Source organism: Culex pipiens, chromosome 2 (assembly GCF_016801865.2).
Source record: "Culex pipiens pallens isolate TS chromosome 2, TS_CPP_V2, whole genome shotgun sequence".
In the NCBI taxonomy this organism is placed as follows: Eukaryota; Metazoa; Arthropoda; class Insecta; order Diptera; family Culicidae; genus Culex; species Culex pipiens.
The window spans coordinates 194955958-194977798 of record NC_068938.1 but is presented as its reverse complement, the minus strand read 5'-3'; the positions used below and the strand labels follow the sequence as shown (position 1 = coordinate 194977798).

The following is a 21841-nucleotide window of genomic DNA, read 5'->3' as shown; positions in this document are numbered from 1 at the left end:
AAAAGCGGTTTTTGCGAAAATCTTTAAAAACGTCATTTTTGGACCACCCTATTTCGCATTATCACCGAAAAAAATATACAGGTCTAATTATTTTTAACTGTTCAACATTTCAAAAATTTGAGAGTTTTGTAAAGGTCCAATACACATTTTTTTGCACTTTTTGCTTTTTGACTGTTTTGAAAACTCCTTACAGAAAGCGGTTTCAAAAATACCCAAAAAGCAAAAAGTTTAAATTTTGCTTATTGGACCGTTTAAAAAAAAAATTGTACATTCCGCAAAACCTTTCAAAAATTTCCAATATTCTCAAAAAATTAAAATAAAATATATAAAATATTCAAAGTTTGCTGAAATTAATAAAAAGAATACTTTTTATAAGCTGCACTTCTCGTGGTCGTACAAAAGTCAAAATTACAGAAAATTATTCGATAAATCCTGATAAATTTGTTAAAAATAAATGAACTGCCCAAATGACAATTTTGAAACGTGTAGAAATGAGACGGTTTCTTTAAAAGTAAAAAGACAGTTTTTAAATGCAAAAAAATTCAGCAAAAAATATTTAAAAAATGCATATGTTTAAAACTGTGACGCTTACAGAAATAATTTTTGAAATCCCAATTATTTGTTGATAAACTGTTTTCGTTTTCGTTTTCGTTTTACGGAGCAAGGTGGGGGACGCGGCCTCAAGTCAATCCAAGTCCGGTTTCTTGTGGAAAAAAGGGTAGTGGCCGAACTAGTATTGCATACAAAATGAACACCACCGGAAGATATAGTGGATCGGGAGGGGGAAGGTGAAAGAAAATTAGTGTAGGTGTGAGTAGTAAGAACTTGGATTGATTGATCGGTTACGTTTATCTAAATTTAAAACCTAATAAAGGAACTCTAAAGTAGTTATTCAAACAAAAAACAAAACAAAAAAGGCCTGGAAGAAAATACAAAGAAACCCTATTATGCATTCCAACTCTAAATGGAATCAAAAAATCGCACTGGAAAACGAAAGATGAAATAACTTGTATATGGAATACAAATCTTGATGTTGAAACCTCCAAACGGGGTCCCCGTCCTGTCACGTCCGTCAGTAGTATTGTCGTACATTACACCTAGAAGCATTTCTGCCAAAACCTTAACTGAACTATCTGAAATAACGCTAACCATAAATCCCCATAATTTTTAGTAACAAAGCTAAACATTCCTTCATCTTGCCTAGTTTAAACCTGTCTTGCCGCTTCCAAAACTTATAAACATAGATGAAAAGTTCATATTTTATAAGTTAAACAGGCGTCGTGAATGAGAAAATAGACAACCATTTCGTGCCTTCCATTTCATTAGGGCACACAACTCATGTAAACAAGAGTGTAACTCTCTCACACCTTATGAAAACTATCATTTAAGTGAAAGGGACACACTCCTGCTCACAAAACCCATGCGCTCTTTTGAAATGTTAGGCTCCATTTGATCGTCAAAACTCCAGTAGATCCTCGATTCGCAACAATGGTCGATACAACCAAAATCCGAGAACCGTTAGTTCAACAGATTAACGAATTTTGTCAGATATCATTTCATTATTGATTGATCGAGATGCTATGGCAACTTTGACAAATCAGAACAGTACTCAACATGAATGAAAATTAGCTATTCTGGCTGGATTACTTGCCCCGCTAACTGTCTAATGTAATTCTGATTATTGTTATCTTTAAACTAATTCCTAAAATTACTAAATGTAAAATCTTCAAAGACCCTATTTTAATTTTAATTTGGAATTCGAATGCAAAACTATTTTTATAGTCCTAACCTAACTCCCACATTCGATAGGGGAAAAGTCACATATGTAGCGGTTTGTTGTACATTTGTGATATTTCCACTATCGGAGAACCTCTTGGTCTCGACGCCAGCTTAACTCACCAGCAGTCGCGTTAGTATTCATTGTACACACGTTTTAAGGACACTTTAAGAGTGTCCATAATACGCGACTTCCAGATGGTTAAGCCAAAAGACATCGATAAGCCTTGGTGCTACGGCAAAGCGGGTTCTCTTCAGCATGGAACGATATCCATTGTGTTAATAAAATGGAAGTTTTAACAGTATTTGGAACAATACAATTAAACCCTCAATTTCATTACCATGACGGATCTATACATGCTCCTTGACAAAATGAGTACTATAACGATTTATATAATACTCCCCTGGCAAGGCCCAAGGAATTATTTGTTGATAAACTGTTTTTGAGAAAATTTATTGAAAAAAATGCCGAAAGTTTTATCAAAGACATTTTTTTTTAAATTGGGAAAGGAAAATAAACAATTAGGATTTTTCATTTTTCAACTATATAAGAAATTTCATGTGGACCATGTATTCACAAAAAAATTGAAAATATAATGAAAACGGTACAGTTTATAATCAAACCTCACAAAAATATGTAGATTCGGTCAAAATCCAAAATTAATAAAATTGACTTACAGCTGAGCATAAACCCAACCAATTACACTTTTCTGTAGTGATTTGTATACTCAATGGGCCCAGAAACATTTCTAAAAAAAGAGTTCATCAAAATAATGATCTGAATATCAAAAACATTGCGTTTTTTTGGGAAAGAGGGTGTGCAATTTTATCAGAAAATCACCCAAATTTCCAATAAAACCTTTATAACTTTTTTCCCTTATTTTCAATCACTTTGCGTGCTTCAGGAAAAATGTTCCCTGCATCATTTCCCATAAGTAATGATATGATCTGAACCATAAAACATGTCCATGTGAACTTATAACAATACTAAATTGAAATAGGCAAAATTTCGTCCCATAGTTAAAAAGTTCAAAAATTTAAAACGAGGATAACTTTAATTTTTCCCGACCAAAGATTTTCGTTCACCCCGAAAAACGGGGATATTCCACACTTTTATATGTATGATAGTTTTCTGGCTATTTCTCAAAAAATACTACCCCCCTTAAAAGACCCCGTGGCCTGTGTGTAGTTTCAAAGAGGTTCAACATTTTTTCTACATTTTTGTTTTATTTATATCCCAAATTTTGAGAAAACGTCACATCAATCAATTCTTTCTGAAGAATTCTGCGGCGATTTTTTTTCTTTCAAATTGTGAAATAAAAAGAATTACAAAATGCTTTATTCGTGATAGCAATTAAGCCACATTTAAAAAAAAAGCCGAATACATAAGAACTCGCAACAAATATTACTTCTAACGCTTTGCGCCATTTTGCGTTTTAACAAGTTTTGTTTTGTTTTTATTTTTTTTAATGGAATGATTCGCCGAGGTGGAGACATTTTTTATCAAATTGCCAAATAAAAATGCTCAACAAAATAATAACAAGCATCCAGATTAGCACCATTTTCACCCTTCCCAATCCCAGATCTAAGCTTTCAGAGAGCAAATTAGTTTCACCATCTTTGCGACAGAGCCAGTGTTTGCTGGTGGGATGCACTTGAAAGGTAGGCTCGTGGAAAGTCATTATTACCTTGCTGCTCCTCCATGATGGTGCCGACGGTGGAAATGGCAATTTTCCGGAAAACATCCGGGACTTAGGCCGTTCCCTCTTCTTGTGGGACCGTGTGTGAAGATATGGTGGCAATTTGATGCCTTCGGTGTCTCTTGGGTCTCTCACTACAGAAGGCATATCTTGGATGCTGCCAGGAACAAATCAGGATAATGATAATGGGCTAGAAACATCATAATTTCCCTCTTCTCATGGTGTGGTGTAACACTATCGCGTTTCTAATCGTAATCGCTGCAGCAGCGGAAGAGGTGATTAGAGAGATTTGCACTCATTATCGAATTTGCAGGGTCGTCATTGCTCATTTTATGGTTCGTTGGAGGATTTAATCCACGGTTTAAATCAGTTTAAACAGCTAACTTTATCAATTCACAATTTTAAACACAACCACCAAGCAGATGCTCTCACGTCAGTTGCACTTGTTTGCGTGGGTGTGGTTTTACTTTTTCTCTTTTCCCATGCTGAATTTTACCCCGCAAAATATGCCACAAAAATCTGGATGTCACTTTGTTCGTGGTTGTTTTTTTAAATTCGGGCTTGAACTTTTGAATAAAATCCCACTTGTGACCAAACCAGAAAAACACACATTTTAATTGATTGGCAGTTCTGGGATTTTCATGGTTTTCGGTGGAATGAATTTTTATCAGCACAAAAATCATTCTAATATTATTCATGACAAGTTAATTTTTTTTGGGTGCAAACACCACATTTTTTCGAAAAAATAGTTTTCGCTGCCGGCAGAAAATCATCAATAAATTATCGTTTTACTTTACAATTTAGAAAAAATGAAAAAATCGTTCAAAATAGTGCAAGCAGAAGAAAGTATAATTGAAAGCAATTAACAAATTTCTCCCACAAATTCACAAAAAAATCCAATCCATTCAATCTGTCGTGGATTGAGCGTAACGGTCACTCCCAATTAGGCCTCCAATCGTCGATCGTCAATCATTCGCGCTCTCGGAAATTGTCCCCGGCCCCTTCTGGCCGGTAGTTAATGACAACTGGCCACCGACGACAACCGCAACGGTTCGAACCACTCCACGTGGCCACGGAGGAATATTTTCGCAAGTAAAACACCCAATCAAAAAAAGCCTCCCCACGAAATTCCAATCAATTATCGCCATGCCGACGCGCGACCATTAATATTGACCTCCTCACCTCGCCTCGGACACGTGGCCACGTGGCCCCACGTGATAATAACTGGCCACGTGATGATAACTCCTCCAAATTTACAACCACTGACTGGCTGGTCAAAAGGGGAGTTGGGCAGGCATCCGTTTTAATTTATTGCCAATAATTTTCATAAACATAATTGAATAATTATCGGGGGCTCGAAGCGTGAGCGAATTTTCCGTGCCGATGATTTGTGTTGATCAATGGGTTTTTGGATTTTTTTTCTTGTTGTTGCTAGGTGATTCTCTTTTTAAAGTGCACGTTTAAAAACTGGATTTAATTTATTGCCAGCGATAATGCAAATTTTTAATGCAGAAAACTTGAATAAAGTGAAAACGTTTGCCTTTTTTAAGTATGCATTATATTTCCCTTATCTACTGATTAAAATTAATGGAAAATTTTATAAACCAATTAAAATTTTAAATAAACCAAATTAAATTTCAACAAATTCAACAAATTTCAAACATTTTGTGGATAAATTTTAAGATAATTTGCAATTTTTTCAGAGTTTCTAAAATAGATCCTTTATTCCTCACGAAATCAGTTTCAGAGATATCATAAGAATTGTATTACCCCACTTAAACTGAAAAAGTGGCATTGCCACGAAAAAGTGATAAATTTACACATTTTTCGATGGAAGATAACACTATTTTCTGACATATAAGATGTACTCATTCCCAGATGTAATATTACCATTTTTTGTCTGTGTATTCTATTCATATAAAAATGTTATTTAAATATTCAAAAACCTGACATGTTTATTTATAAATATTTTATAAATATTAAATCGTGGGGACTGTTCAGTGTTCATAGAAGTGTTCTTTATGTAAAAGTATTTTAGCAAAGTTGTAGTTTTTTTAAACAGTGTTTTTTTTTTCAAAATAGGTATTGAAAATGCACACACAAGAATCAAAAATCATATGTAGATATGAAATTGAGCTTTAAATCGAAAAGATCTACTAAATTTTTGATAAAGCCATTTCAATGTAGGAACAATGTAGGAACAAGATTTTTAATTTTTCAAATTACCTTTTTACCCTTATGTGGGCACCATTTTCTTCTTTATAAAATATTCAAAAAGCTAAGAAAATTATCTACAATTTGCTTTTCAGAGATTGTTGATCTGACCTTTGATTACTGAGATATGAATATGAAAATTACCAAAAATTAGTTTTTTCAAAAAACATCGTTGGTATCGTTGGTCTAAATCAAAATAAAATATTCTAATTTTTGATCCTGAATGCTCTCATCCAGCCAATAATTCTCAATTTTGATTACCTCATTCTTACTCCCAAAACAAAAAATCCTTCCTCCCAATTTTCACCCAGCTGACGTCCAACCACAACCCATCACTCCCCGGTGTCGGGGGGGCTGCCGCCATAAATAAAGTGAAATTAAACCCCTCCGATTTTCGAAACTGGCCGGTTGTGGTCCGCGATCCCCGCGCTGGACCTTTAAAATATGATGATGATGCCAATGTTTGTGGTGAATGTTTGTTTGTATGTGTGTGTGCGTGCGTTGGTTTGCAGCTTACAAGTTATTAAAGTATCATTAAAAATAAAATGAACGCAACATGGAAAATGGATGAAAAATATAAAAGTTCCGTCGGTGAGGGCGAGAGCGAGTAATGAACGATGACTGCATCATATTTTATGAGTTTTGAGTGAGGTTTTTGGGGTTATTTTGCGGTTGTGAGTGGGGGAGGCAACACAGACGGTTCTGATTACATAAATATTGCATTAAATAATTAAAAATCAACGGTGGCAGCAGCTGCAGCTGCCGATTGAATGGCCAATTTCACGCTGGGATTGAAATTTTCGAGGGATTTTTGACTTAATGGAGTTTGCTTGTTTTCAAATGGGTCTTCTTTCGGTTGGATGGTTTAATGAGTCAAATTAAAAGGGACACACGAAACTTACCATTTCCCAGTCGATGCTCTTGAAGAACGGATGATTGACGATGTCCATGAAGGCCGAGTCGCGGTTGCAGCCCAGACGGTCGGCCGGGTTCTTGTTCAGGAAGCCCTTGAGCACGGAGGCGGCCTTGACGCTGAGCGACCGCGGTATACGGATCGTCTTCTCCAGGATCACCTGGAACAGGTAGTCCTCGGTGTTCTGGGAGGATGAAAGAAGGTGATTAGCAAATTTGTTCAACGAAGCTTGAGAGCAAGTTGCAACGAACCTGGTCCGGATTCTCGGAAGCTCCGGCAATGTCGAACGGACTGCGACCTGCCAGCATCTCGTACAGCAGGACTCCCAGCGCCCACCAATCGACGGAGAAGCCTGAAATGACAATATTGAAAAGGTATTCAAATCACACTCAACCCCCCAACCGCTCACCGTAATCCTCCCCCCGCAGAATCTCCGGCGCGATGTAATTGGGCGTGCCGCAGAACGTCGAGGTCGTGTCGCCCGGACGGATGCCCTCCTTGCACATGCCGTAATCGGTCAGCTTGATGTGGCCCTCGTGGTCCAGCAGCACGTTGTCCAGCTTCAGATCCCGGTAGATGATGCCCTTCTCGTGCAAAAAGTTCAACGCCAGGCTGATCTCCGCCGCGTAGAACCGGGCGTGCTCCTCCGGCAGACGGCGCTGGCGCTGCATGTGGAACATCAAATCACCGCCGCGCACAAACTCAATCACGAAGAACAACCTGCGAAGCAGTGAGTTTAAATCATCTTAAGACAAACAGTTAACCAAGAAACAGCTCACCTCGACGGCGTCTGGAAGCACGAGTGCAGCCCCACCAGGAACGGGTGGTTCGAGGCGGTCTCGAACACGTGCTTCTCCGTCTGGACCCAGTCGATGTCCTCGTCGTCGGTGACGAGCGCCTTCTTGATGACCTTCATCGCGTAGATGCGGCGCGTCTTCTTCAGCTCCACCATCAGCACCTTGGCGTAGCTGCCGCGGCCGATGACGCTGCGGTTGGGGGGATAAGAAATGGAAAATTAGGTATCTTATCAATGTTGATATTTTAAAGCTATTGATTTTTTTTAAATTTTTAACCCTTTGAGCAAGTAGCTTTTTTAAAAACACACAGTTTTGGGAGTGATCAAGAATTTATGACTCATTAAACTGAAAGCTCCTAAAACTGACAAAATTATGAAACTTTTCATCCTTGGAATGTCAAAAAGCTTTTAAAGAAATAAATAATATTTAGCTTCCAAGATAACGACATTTTGAAGCCTACAAAAAAATACAAATCCTTTAAAATTGTCAAATTTTTTCCAAAACTGTGATTCTTTCGAAGCTTTCCACCTTTTAAGTGTCACAAATCATCTAAATCTATCAACATTGTTGAACTTGTTTAGCTACAAAATTTCCTTCAAGATGTCTAAGCTTAATAATTCTCTAGAACTTGGCAATTTTTTCTGAATTTTTTTTATTTTAGTGTTTGATTTTAATGAAACTTTACCCATGTATTCCCTCTGTCAAAATAAGCCATTTTTAATCATTAGTTTTTCCATACAAGTCTCCATACAGTTTTGGAAGCTGGTCATACAAAATGGGCATATGAATGTTCGAAATTATGTATTTTAAAAATGGATTTTCTGATCGATTTGGTGCCGTCGGCAAAGTTGAAGGTCAGAAAAAAAGGTAGACGGAAAAACATCATATTTTTTTTATTTAACTTTTTATTACTGAAGTTGATTTCCCAAAATTGTTCTTTTTTATTTTTTTATTTTTTTTATATACGTTTAAAAGGACTAAAAAAGGCATCTTTTGTGATAGAATTGGGGATGCTACAAAATCTGGTACCGGAGTCATACAATTTGAAAAATGCTAATGAATGAAAAATAAATATATGACACATTCTCCGGCAATGTACACCTTAGGATGAAATTTTGAAAAGCGTGTATGAGCTATTTGGATATTTTTCCTCAATTCTAGACTACTTGAAGCTTCAAAAATCATGGTTTTCATTAATTGATCAATTGAATATCATTATGCACAAGTTGGTTAAGTTATGCATCAATTCATGATAAAATCATCGTTTTAAAACATTTTCTAAAAACTCCTGGTTTTCAGCGAAATAAAATCCAAAAATTATTCTTTAGATTGCATTTTGTAGGTTTTTAAATGTACTAAACGGAAATGTCATGGATTTGCAGTTTATCTTAAGTTAAGTATTTTTTCAAACTAGTGTAAGTTTACCATTTTATTGCGTTACAACGTCACGAAAAAGGGACAGTTGTTTATGCCAACAGAAAACAAAACATTCAATCATTTTGATATTTTAGATGCTCTTTGTACTTGGAAAGAGCTTTCAAATGCAACCTAGAGCGACTAAATTGGTTGTCTAGATCCAAAGTTACAAAAGGTTTAAGTTTGCGTTGCAACGTCACGAAATTTTAAATCATATTGGTCACATGGCAAAAAAGGTGTATGCGTAGTTGGTTTTTGAAGATAAAAGGATACTAAATATTATATTTTTTTTTATATAATGTTTCCAAGCATATTTACTGAAGAATTGTACATGGGTCATTCACAAATTCCGTTACTTAAGTTTGAATGCAACTCGATAAAAGTAGGTATTTTATGAAACTTGTTGAACAAATCAAAATATACCGATGTTCACAAGGGGAAAAAAATCTTAAACTTTCAAAAAAGTAATCACTTGGTTACTGGATGGCCCCTTTATAATAAACTGATTTAAGTGAGGGTTTATTCTAACACAACGCAACGATTTTTTTTAGCCTGCACCCTTATGTAGGCCATATTACAGTGAAATTCACTAAACATTAAAAATCACTTGATTCGATTGTTTTTTTTACAAACTTTTGTCACTTTGTTGTTGGACGAACACTTACCTAAATAAGTTGTATGCAACGTTTAGTTGTTCGCAATTAAAAATGTTATGTTGCGCAGCTAAACAGTTTTATTATTTCCTCAAATTTAATTTAAAAAGCACAAAAGTCAACAAAATAAGTTACGTTGTTTGCAGATCACCCCTTAGGGGCCATCAACAAACGATATGGGCACTTTATTTATAAATTTCAGCCCTCCTAAAAACTTGAAGCTCCTCCTCCCATCTAAAACTTCCACACTTCCACGTGTTTTGTAAATTGCTCAAAAGCATTAAAATATTAAGGGAGCGTTCGTGAATTACGTAACAAAATATTTATATTTTTAGGCCCCCTCTATCCCCTGGTAGTACATATTATGCCGTTACTTAATGCATGGACGTTCCATTACATGGATAGAGGAGGGGAGAGTGTGGGGGGGGGCGGGGTATGTTTGTCCTTCGTGATAATAGAATAATACAAATATTTATTTTTACTTTAAAAACGCTTTGGAAAACTTCGTAAATTGTACTGCTACTGTGATAGCGGTATAGGAGGAGGGGTGGGGGGGGTCAAACATGGGCAGGCCAATCAATTCACATGTCCTTGTACTGTCTATTAATGTCCTATAATAAAACCTTAACCTACAGTTGTTCAAACTAACAAAAAGTATGATTTATTTTGAAACTAAAATTTCGTGACGTTGCAACGCAACGAAAAACCATGTTTTCAAAAACAGAGCGTTGCAACGTCACGAAATGTAAGTGGTCTCTAAAAATCAAGGTTTGATTTTTTCGTAAAACTAATGATTGCATTCGATTTGTTGGCCAATTTTACACTAAAAATGGAAGAAGAACTCCAAATTTGTCGTTTAACAGAGCAGGGTTTATGGCGAAACATGAATTGGGTCAGGATTGAGAAAAAGTCACGCGTTGCAACGTCACGCTACATATTCCCCTCTCAAAAATCGAATACTCGCTTAAAACAATGTTTCAACACTGTTTATTATAGGAAATTTAATGTACTTTCCGAATCTGTAATACATATGTACCTTTTCAATGTATTTTGTGAGTTACAGCCGAAATACTGAAAAAAGAAAAGTCAAAGCGTTGCAACGTCACGGCGGAATGTGTCATATATTGTCAAAGGAAATTTCAAAAATCATTTTCAAATAAAAAAAAAATCAAACTGATTTTGCACATTTTTTTATCAAGTTAACTGTTTTCAAGTAATCAGCATATTGTAGTGATTTTTTTTTAATTTTTCAGTATTTTGCAATTAAAAAAATTCACGAACCCTTGCAAAAAATACTCGAAAAACTGAGAAAATTTTCTTAATTTTTTTCTTCTTCTGACTTTGTTGATCGGACTGCGGGTTGTTGTGATAAAGTGAATATTTTGCCCACTTTAAACTCGCTATATCTTGGAAACAATTAGATCGATTTTCAGTATTAGAAAATAGAACTTTTTTTTTAATTTTCAGCTCATTTAAAAAAAATATTTTGCAATTTTAAAATTTAGAATAACTTTAATGGATTTGAAAAAATCTTTTTTGACATTTTAAAAAGCAGAAATTTCAACACTGTTTCTTATAGGAAAATTAATGTACTTTCCGAATCTGTAATAACATATGTACCTTTTCAATGTATTTTGTGAGTTACAGCCGAAATACTGAAAAAAGAAAAGTCAAAGCGTTGCAACGTCACGGCGGAATGTGTCATATATTGTCAAAGGAAATTTCAAAAATCATTTTCAAATAAAAAAAAATCAAACTGATTTTGCACATTTTTTGATCAAGTTAACTGTTTTCAAGTAATCAGCATATTGTAGTGATTTTTTTTTAATTTTTCAGTATTTTGCAATTAAAAAAATTCACGAACCCTTGCAAAAAATACTCGAAAAACTGAGAAAATTTTCTTAATTTTTTTCTTCTTCTGACTTTGTTGATCGGACTGCGGGTTGTTGTGATAAAGTGAATATTTTGCCCACTTTAAACTCGCTATATCTTGGAAACAATTAGATCGATTTTCAGTATTAGAAAATAGAACTTTTTTTTTAATTTTCAGCTCATTTAAAAAAAAAATCTTATCAATTTTAAAATTTAGAATAACTTTAATGGATTTGAAAAAAACTTTTTTGACATTTTAAAAAGCAGAAATTTTTACAATTTTTTTTGCATTAAAAGCCAAACCAATAGTTTCCGAGTGATCGCAAGTTGAAAAATAAAGGCTTATTTGAAAACACAGAGCAAAACTCATTTTTCACTAAATTTAAGTTTTAAGAGGCTGTATTACAGTCACCAGCAATTCGCTTTAAAAAGTCGAATATTGAAAATTGCAGGCAATTTCCCAGCTTTTCGAAATATTTTTTGTAGGGGTGTTTTACCTTCATGAAGTAATTCAAATTGCAAAAAACTGAACAAAATGTCTATCACTTGAAAACGGTGGACCTTATCAAAAAAAATTGTAAGGTTTTTTTCAACTGAAAACTTGATTTTTCATCTTAAAAATTATTATTAAAATTTGGGTTGACTTTATTTATTATTATTTTTCATAAATTATCAATTTTTCAAAATGTATAGCACTGGTACCAGATTATTGACCATTTTTAACTAAAGCGCAAATGATTCAATTTTTAGTCCCCTGATAAGTAAAAAAACAAAAAAAATAGTTTTAGGAATTCAACTTTCAGATATAAAACATCAATTAAAACATTGAAAAGAAAAAAATGTATCAAATCGATAAAGATTTTGTATAGTTCCAAAAATTTCAAGCTTTCAGGGTTCGGTTCGACCTGCAGCTTGTAGGGGATATCTGGGACTACCATCTGAGACTGAGAACGCTTTGGGTAAACATATTAAATAGACACTTTTACTTTTAGTGAATTTTTTGGTTGTAAATTTTTGCTCGGGGGACCCCTTAGATCCCATTTTCTGGTGATAATTTCATCATGATCGTGTTCCTGAGACAATTTCACAATAGAAACATGCATACAAATGTTTTTTTTCATCCATCTTAATCCTTTAAAAAATGAAAGTTAAAAAAAATCTTCGATTCACATTTATTGAAAATCAAGCTCGTTTACAAGGATACTAGATGACACCAGAAAAAAGCAGCTTCTTAATTTTTTTTTTACTTTCATTTTTTAAAGGGTTAAAATGGATGAAAATAAACATTTTTGTGTATGTTTCTATTGTGAAATTGTCTCAGGAACACGAATATGATGAAATTATCACCGGAAAATTTGATCTAAGGGGTCCCCCGAGCAAAAAATTACAACCAAAGAATTCACGAAAAGTAAAAGTGGCTATTTAATATGTTAAACTACCTTACCCAAAGCGTTCTCAGTCTCAGATGGTAGTCCCAGATGTCCCCTACAAGCTGCAGGTCGAACCGAGTTGATATCTGGATGGAACACTTTTTTATTTGAGTTTTAAAATTATGCTATTTTTTCACTAAAATGCCAATAACTCCCTTTAGATTAAACCAATTAGGATGTTCTACCATGCATTTTGTTGCATTTTTTAAGCCCTTTCAGATGCATTTTGAATTTTGAAATTAAATTGAATTTTGCCTAAGTTATAGCCTTTTTAAGATTTTTGACGTTTTTGAACCTTCAAACTTTATGTCCCGATTTGCCCCACTTCCCGTTGACCTAGAGTGCTCATATTTTGGTCAGATGCTAGTTTCATATGTACAAATAACCCCTGAAAATTTCAGGCAGATTGGTGAGGTCGATGCGAGATGGGTATGCTTTGCTCGTGGAAAAAAAAATTTCATGCAAAAACGCTAATAACTCGATAGGGTTAACTCGGATCGTTTTACGGTCTTGGACAATGATTTCACACTTGATCCGACACATTTAACGCCACCTTTTGGCGTTTTTTTTTTTTTTTTTGCTTTTCCCCATACAAATTTCAACGATCAATAGTGACCCTTATCCCTTCACCGATTTGGCTCAAAATTGGCACAGTTTCTTGTTATTACCCAAAAAAAATCTTTCAGCGTATTTTTTTTAGAAAGCCCGTTAAATGTTTTTACAAGTTTGACTTTGACCACTTTTTGATACCATGAAACGGCTTCGAGATACAGTATTTTTTTAAATTACAAAAATATTTAAATAACTTACGCCCTTCCCAAATGTCATTTTCGAGTGCAATTGGCTAAATATTCACAAAAACGGCTTATTTAAGCCTAGAATAACATGTCTACAAAGTTTCATTGAAATCGGAGAGGGTCGGGTACAAAAGTACCAGAAAAAATCCTGATTTTAGCAGGAATTATTTCATATGGAAATACAAAAGTTAAAAAAATTACAGAAGTTGTTCAAAATAACTTCCTGGATAAGGGAAAATAAAAAACCTCGAAAACAATTTTGAAGTTGGAAGATTGAGTTGACAAAACCTCTTAGTTTGTCAAGATTATCAGACTTATTATTTGAAGTTACATAGCTACAGAAATATCCTCTGTAATTATTAAGTCAAATGTAATTACAAAAGCCGACTCGGTCCTAACCAGGTCCCAGTACCGAAAAGGACCTAATAAAAATAATTTTATGAAAAAAAAAGCTACAGAAATAGAAGCTTTAAAATGTTTGAGCTTACCAAAACTCAGAAGATTTGGAACTTATTAATAATTAATACCAAATAAATGGTCAATGAACTAATACTCATCCAGTTTTTACACTCTTCACAAGCCACACTCACCGAATCAGCTCAAAGTCCTGCAGCGAGTACTGCCGCTGGGTGCCGGACTCGAGCGGTTCCTCGACGTTCTCGTTGACCTCGACCGGGACCTGGTCGCACTGCTCGTGGTGGTACGAGTCACCGGACGGGTACTGCTCCGGTGGCGGGATGCCATCCTGGCCGCTGGATTCGTCGTTCGGGTCCTGAACCTGCGGAGAAAAGGCGAGAGAAAAGAATGAAAAATTTCGTCCTCAAAGATCTTTACGATTCTTGGAATGGCTCCAGCAGCCACAGGAATTGGGGAGGAGGGCAAGGACAGACAGCCCCCGGAAGCGACATTTTTCCGGAGCGGGGGAAAAGACAATGAAATCCCGAGCAGTTGTAACCGAAATGAATGTTTTTGTTCGGGAATTACAAAGACGGGACCGCCGAAAAGGGGAATGGAAAAGTAAACGCATTTCCCGAATTGTCTTTCTTACTGTTGAAATGAAAAAAAGGAGAAAACTTCAAGGATGGTTGTGGCACGGTGGGTCAATTTAAAGTAATTTTTATTTTTTATTCAGGAATTAAATGTTTTAATGTTTTAATGTTTTAATGTTTTAATGTTTTAATATTTTAATGTTTTAATGTTTTAATGTTTTAATGTTTTAATGTTTTAATGTTTTAATGTTTTAATGTTTTAATGTTTTAATGTTTTAATGTTTTAATGTTTTAATGTTTTAATGTTTTAATGTTTTAATGTTTTAATGTTTTAATGTTTTAATGTTTTAATGTTTTAATGTTTTAATGTTTTAATGTTTTAATGTTTTAATGTTTTAATGTTTTAATGTTTTAATGTTTTAATGTTTTAATGTTTTAATGTTTTAATGTTTTAATGTTTTAATGTTTTAATGTTTTAATGTTTTAATGTTTTAATGTTTTAATGTTTTAATGTTTTAATGTTTTAATGTTTTAATGTTGTAATGTTTTAATGTTTCTAAAGTTAAGCCTATTTTTTTCTTTTTTTCCTCAATGCAAACTGCAGCAATTCAGCAAACCGACGAGTCGGGGTGATGGCAGCCAATGAATCTAACTCAAACTGACGGGGATGGCCCCCGGAAGGAAAACGAATTGCAAGAATGTAAACTGTTACTGCTGCACGGAGAAAGAGCAAAGCGATATTGCGAGGGGGAAGAGGGCCAAGTCGAGCAAGGTTGAATTCAATTTCCTCTTCAAATACACCGACGTCTTTACACGTTTTGTTACATTTGGGGAAGGAGATTTGAAAGTGACTTACAACTTTTTAGTTTTTTTTAAGATTTTAATTTTTTTTTTCACAATTATAATTCAAAATTTTGTTCAATTGCATTATATGTACTCTTTCAGTACTTGATTTAAATAATATTGTTTTAATAATTACACATTAAACCACTTTCAAAAGTTCCTCCCCCGTTGCAACCTGAACGATTGAGGACCATATCCTTGGCCAGAACCCCAAGGTTTACCGCATTCATCAAGATTGAACTTGTCGCAATTTTCAGCTCGATTCAATTGCCTGCACTTCACTCAACCTTAAAGGGAGTAGGAGGAGAAGTAGTGAATGTCGATTGAATTTTCTCCTTCTTTTTATTTTGGGGTCACATTTGCCGCAATGTTTCATTAAATGGGGATATATATTTTACTACAACGACAAAAAAAAGTGCAAAATTGTGATGTGAGCCATTCGGGATACTTACCAGCACCGGTTCGACGTGTTCGTTGCTGCACGGTTTGCTGCCGAGCTTGTGGCACTTCTTGTGCACCAGCAGCTTGCACTGGATGCACTTGAAGCCCTGCCGGCCGAGGCCCCAGATGCGGTCGTGGCAGAACGCGCAGAAGGCTTTCTGTGGATTAAAGGAATTAGAAAAAAGGAAAATTAGCAAGATTACGAAAATTTTCTGGCTTGACATGAGTAAATTGTAAAGGATTCTTACAAAATCATGGAAATTTGTTTGCACAAATAACGATTATTTGAAAGAAATTTTAAAGATAGCAATGATAAACTACTCAAAAAGTATTCAACATATTAGCGGAAAGGTTTTTCGATTACCTATCCAACGAAAAGTAACATGTTAGATCCGGAGGTTAAGGTCTTATAACTTTTGATAGGGTTGCCAGATTCTCAATATTTGATATAAACAAAAACATAAATGAATAAATCAAAATCGTTGAGTTGAAAACAACCGAATTACTAAAATTTGCTCAAAATCCATGTCAGCATTTTCTCTAAGCCCAAGCAACATACAATTAAATTACTTTCTTTACCGAGTGGAACTTTTCACGACAAACTTTAAAATGTGTTTTTCGGCGATATTCGATGATAACTCATTTGATTTTTTTTTTCTCTTAAATGACAATTTTTTTTCAAGGTTTATATCCCTCGGCTCTGGTTAAGGTCGATGGCAAAAAAAAATAAAAAAAATCCTGAAGTTTTATCCTTGTTTACGATATATAATCCCAAAATGAAAAAAAATATATAGGTTCGTATTTGATCAAAAATACAAAAAAAATGTCTACAATCAATTTTATATATATTTTTTAATTTCAAATTATAACAGTCAGAAAGGGACGGACAAAAACCTGAAATAAAAATTGCAATGGGCTAACTAAAAATCTTTAAAAAGAAACCAAAGTTTGGGTTACATAGTTTGGGTTACATCGCATATATCAAAAATCCTAAAATTTTCATAATTTGCAGCAATGGCGTCAAATGACACAAATTTTATTAAAAATTTCAGCATTAGGGTTTTTGATTTAAATTATCAAAAATACCATGTTTTTCATAGATGCAAAAGAACGTAATATTGAATGTTCACAAAAAAATTTCGAAACTATCATTAAAATTCACAAATGTTTCATTTTTCGATATTGCAAAAAGAAGAGATTGGCATTAGAAAATGCGGGAATTTGTAGGATGAAACTTAAAAAACATAATTTTTCATGTTTATTTTTTTGTATTTCAGCAACCAGAGTTTCATATTTTCAATGTCTCTTAGGAAATTTAATAAAAAAATTAAGGTACTTTTCGAAAAAAATATTTTTAGGAATGGAAAATAGAAAAACTAGATTTTTTTCAGTCATAATTAGACTTTTAGTGGTTTTATCTTTAAAACGAAGCACTTTATCACTTTTCGATTGCAAATTTGTTTTTACATTAAAAACTGGAGATTTTGACCATAATTTTCAATGTTTTGAAGATTTTTGGTTTTTTGTCCCCCAAAAAATACAATAAATTTTTTTGATTTTTTTAAGGATTTTTAGAAATTGATTTTTTGAGAAAAAAAAATTAATTTAAAAATCGGCTTTAATCCATGTGGGTCTCGTGGCGCAGGGGTAGCGGCTTCGGCTGCCGATCCCGATGATGCTATGAGACGCGGGTTCGATTCCCGCCTTATCCACTGAGCTTCTATCGGATGGTGAAGTAAAACGTCGGTCCCGGTTTCTCCTGTCTCGTCAGAGGCGCTGGAGCAGAAATCCCACGTTAGAGGAAGGCCATGCCCCGGGGGGCGTAGTGCCAATAGTTTCGTTTTTTCGTTTTTTCCATGTACCAGTTTATTCTAAATAGTCCTCATCAATACCTACAACTTTCCCGAAGACACCAAATCGATCCGAAATTTTTTGTATAAACAGCTGCCACAAAGTTGAAACCATATTTTTTTAAATCAGGCGATTTCGTCAAGAATTGCTCATATTTTTGTTTTTTAATGTTAAATACTCAAATTTTCACACAAGAAAAAATAAACACTCTAATTTTGTTATCGACGATAATTTCAATAAATATTTGTTTTTTCAATACTCAGATTTTCACAAAATACCGATTATTTTTTAAAGTTTGAAATATCTAAAATATTTTTTTTTAAATATAGTGAAAACTTATTCGAAATTTTGATGTGTAAGATAAGGCCGATGCAAATATTTAAAAAAGTTTTTGTCCCTCGGCCCTGGCCGAGGTCAAGGGGGGGGGGGCAAAAAAATAAAAAAAAATATAAAAATTTAAATAACAACCCACAGTCTTCACATTTAAATGAAAAAAGTGTTTTGAAATGCATTTTACACTAGTTCAGTTGTTTTGCAATCATTATTTTTCAAAAAATCTAAGATCTGACAAAAAAATAAAATTGAATCGAAAAAAAAGATTTTGCATCGAAAATTTTCAAAAAATCTAAAGATTTTTTTAATAAACCCAAACATGCTAAAAATGATTTTAAACGCAGAAAAATGTATTTTAATTTGATTTCAGCTGGTTGCACTTGAATTTTCATTGAAATTTTGAAGTTTATTGTAAAATTTTTGTTTTTGCCCCCTGATTTTCGGGCCAATTTTGAAGGGGGGGTGACAAAAACTTTTAAAAATATTTGTACCAGCCTAAGATGAGCAATCAAAACATCTCGGTATTTTAGACTAAAAATTATAATACAGTAATATATTTTCAATTCATTTCAATTCATTTTCAAAATATCGTATGTTAATTGTGAAAAAAATACCATATGTTAATTGTAACAATTTGAGTATTTCCAAAAATACGGTGTTTTGTTAAACAGTGAATATTAATACCATAGAAATAAATTAATAGAATATTTGAAAAAATGATTGGTTTTTGATTCAAATTTGAATATTTAACACAACACTATTTTTTAAAGTGAAAATCTATTCAAAATAACGCGTGGTTTTAAGTTATGAATATAATAAAAAAATAGAATTTTATTTTAAAAAACTTGCTGCTGATAATTTCAAAGTCAAAAAAAATTTAAGTCCATGTCACAAGTGGCACAAAAAAGAATTTGTCAGCACTAGTCGTACATTTTCTTACGAGATTTACCAAGTTGGATAAATACGACAAGTGCGGAAAAAATCAAATTTTGAATCGAGTTGCAATATTTTTATGCAATTTCGAAAAAAAATGACCCTGGGTTTTTAAGTCAAACGTCCATGTGGTTGGGCAATTCACCGTTCGAATCAAATTGAAGTGGAAAAGTTTTCCTTTTTAAAAACAAGTGCTGAAAAGTGGCACCAATTTGAGTGCTGAAAGGTATAACTTTTCAGTCCTTGAAACGGAATGTATTACTTTTCAAATATGTTAGAAGAGGGAAAAAACTCTAAAAATTGAAAATAACATTATTTAAAAAGTACTTCAAAATTGACCCATACCTAATGCAATGATGGGAAATGCATTTTACAACATTTCAAGTTAATGTAATGCAAATCAATTCTATAATATTCTCAAGTTTTTTGAGAAATATTCTGAGCTTTTTAATTTTTAACTACTTTTTCTTAGTAATAAAATTCGGTTGAGAAACATTTACGAATTATTCAATGTTTATTATTTATTTTCAAATAAATTGCAAACATTGCTAGCCATCAATCAAGAATATTTTTGGTGTAATAATTTTGTTGTCTTTTTAAGATTTTTTGCATAACCTTTTTAATGATTTTTTTTTATAGAAAGTTGAATTTTCATGGTTTTTTTTTAGTAAGGAGCATTCAAAGTACGTGCAGATGTAAAATTAAAAACATTTTTGAAGTGAATAATTTCTAAATTGATCGAAGCCCGATCAAAACAAGGCGTTGTTGGTGCATTATACCTTGTGCAAAATAACTTGAGTTATCAACATTTGCCTATCAAATACCTTTTGAATCTTTTTCAAACAATTAATCACAAAACATCAACCCAAAATTTTCCCAAATTACGCTTCGTTTCAACGAAATTCTCAACTCCTTCTCAATCAGCATGTCTGTCAGCTACGATACCGTTAACCTTTATCAAATTGAAGATTTGTTTTTTTTTTGCTGCATCTCTTTTGCAGCCCAAGAAAAAAAAAATAACGCCCCCTCACTTAATGTGCGAAACTTGACCACCCAGCAGCGCCAGTTGTCTGTGCAAAAGCAAAACTCAAAGCTTATTAAAAATGGATTCCCCGGACAAACCGACCAACAAAAATGGCCGAAGGAATCACGCGAACAAAAAAAATGAGAAGAAGAAGAAAACACATTTCACACTCCGCGAGCGGAAAAGCTCATTATTAGGGTGGGTTTAGGGTGGGTAAGGCTCAATTTGACTGTCAAAATTTAAGATACAATAACGTCAAAAATGTGGGTGGGTCTCGTGGCGCAGGGGTAGCGGCTTCGGCTGCCGATCCCGATGATGCTATGAGACGCGGGTTCGATTCCCGCCTTATCCACTGAGCTTCTATCGGATGGTGAAGTAAAACGTCGGTCCCGGTTTCTCCTGTCTCGTCAGAGGCGCTGGAGCAGAAATCCCACGTTAGAGGAAGGCCATGCCCCGGGGGGCGTAGTGCCAATAGTTTCGTTTTTTACGTCAAAAATAGGCACTCTTACCCTTATTTTTCCTCACATTTTTTTATTCTCGCTTGAACTGGTTATTTATGAAAAGGTTCGCCATATTTCGCGTCTGTTTATTGCACATTTTTCTGACTGAATTTCTTGCTCTCGGCGGGATATTCCGGAGGTTTTTTTTCCCCCCGTTTCGGTACCTGACCTGTTCCGGAGATATTTATTGAGCCTTCTGGCGCGCTGTGCTGAGAGAGATCGAGAATAAAATAAGGAAAGGAAAATGGCTCGACCTGAAGGCGACTTCATTTCGTTTTTGTTACTTGCGCAAACAAATTTGGGGAATTTTCGGCTTAATTTAACTAGATCTTGAGGATTTCTTTTTTTCTGTGTGTGTTTGACTTACCCGATTAAATCGTTTCGCCTGGAAGATGTGTCCATTTATCCGGTACAGCTTGCGCCATCTTCTGGCACCTCTTCGATAAATGCTTCCTGAAAACGAGAAGAAATAAAAATTGTGGTTAAAAACTTGAAATTTAATCATTTCTGATAAATTATTCAACGAATAGAAATTTACACCCCTCTAATTTCCATTTTTAATTCCACCATTTTTCCGTCCGCAGCGTCATTTATAATAATCATCAAATTTAATTCGCACCCATTAATGGGTGGAAAAACCCCCCGGGCCAAAAACACAAAACAACAGAAACGTCCCGAAACCCTGGCGCGAAACCCATTACGACCAACAACCTCCAAAGCAATTAATTTCGACACCCATTTTTTCACCCCACCAAATTCCAGTCCCTAACTCCGTACTACCGCGATCACCTGCAAAGTTTGACCCTGGGTGTTTGGAATGGTGCACCCAGCACGTGTCGGCCGGTTTCATAAATATTCTGCACAACAGTTGTGGCCATTTTTTAAATAAACACCAACGAAATCATGATTAATCAATTTTAAAGCGATTGTTTGTAAAGCAGAAATTCAGAATGTAAATTGTCAGATCAGAATCTTTAAACTAATATTTGAATGACAATTATAAATATATAATACTAGTATGTGAATTTTCGATTATCTGTATCTTGAGGAGGAATTTTCTGATCGATTTGATGTCTTCGGCAAAGTTGTATAGTATTATCATAATTTTAAGAAAAAAAAAATGAAAAGGAAATATCCGACCAAATTACATGATTATTATTTCTAAAAGTACCCAATTTTGTTTTTTTTATATTGTTTTTTTTTTTTTTTTGAGGATCAAAAAGCGTTTTTTTGCACTAGAGTTTAGGATGGTGCAAACTCAATTACCGAAGATAAATATATATTTTTGAAAAAAAAGTGTTATATTTAAAAAAAAATATGTCTTTTCAAATGAAATTTCTAAATTCATTTTAGGATTTC

The 21841-nt window shown here is 34.2% G+C and overlaps 1 protein-coding gene across 5 annotated transcripts in view; it reads right to left on the bottom strand.

Moving 5' to 3' along the window:
• The window catches only part of LOC120422672 (atypical protein kinase C), a 237970-nt gene that overhangs the window by 25029 nt on the left and 191100 nt on the right, over window positions 1-21841 (bottom strand). For all 5 annotated transcript variants that reach the window (XR_008211954.1, XR_008211955.1, XR_008211956.1 and 2 more), the window contains exons 5-11: window positions 20850-20935; window positions 15853-15999; window positions 14159-14346; window positions 7383-7589; window positions 7013-7323; window positions 6855-6955; window positions 6593-6787 (exon numbers count right to left, since the gene is read on the bottom strand). Coding sequence is in view for 2 of the 5 variants with exons in the window: in XM_052707106.1 (XP_052563066.1) it covers window positions 6593-6787; window positions 6855-6955; window positions 7013-7323; window positions 7383-7589; window positions 14159-14346; window positions 15853-15999; window positions 20850-20935 (1235 nt within the window). In the remaining 3 variants the exon portion in view is untranslated. The remainder of the gene's footprint in view (window positions 1-6592; window positions 6788-6854; window positions 6956-7012; window positions 7324-7382; window positions 7590-14158; window positions 14347-15852; window positions 16000-20849; window positions 20936-21841) is intronic.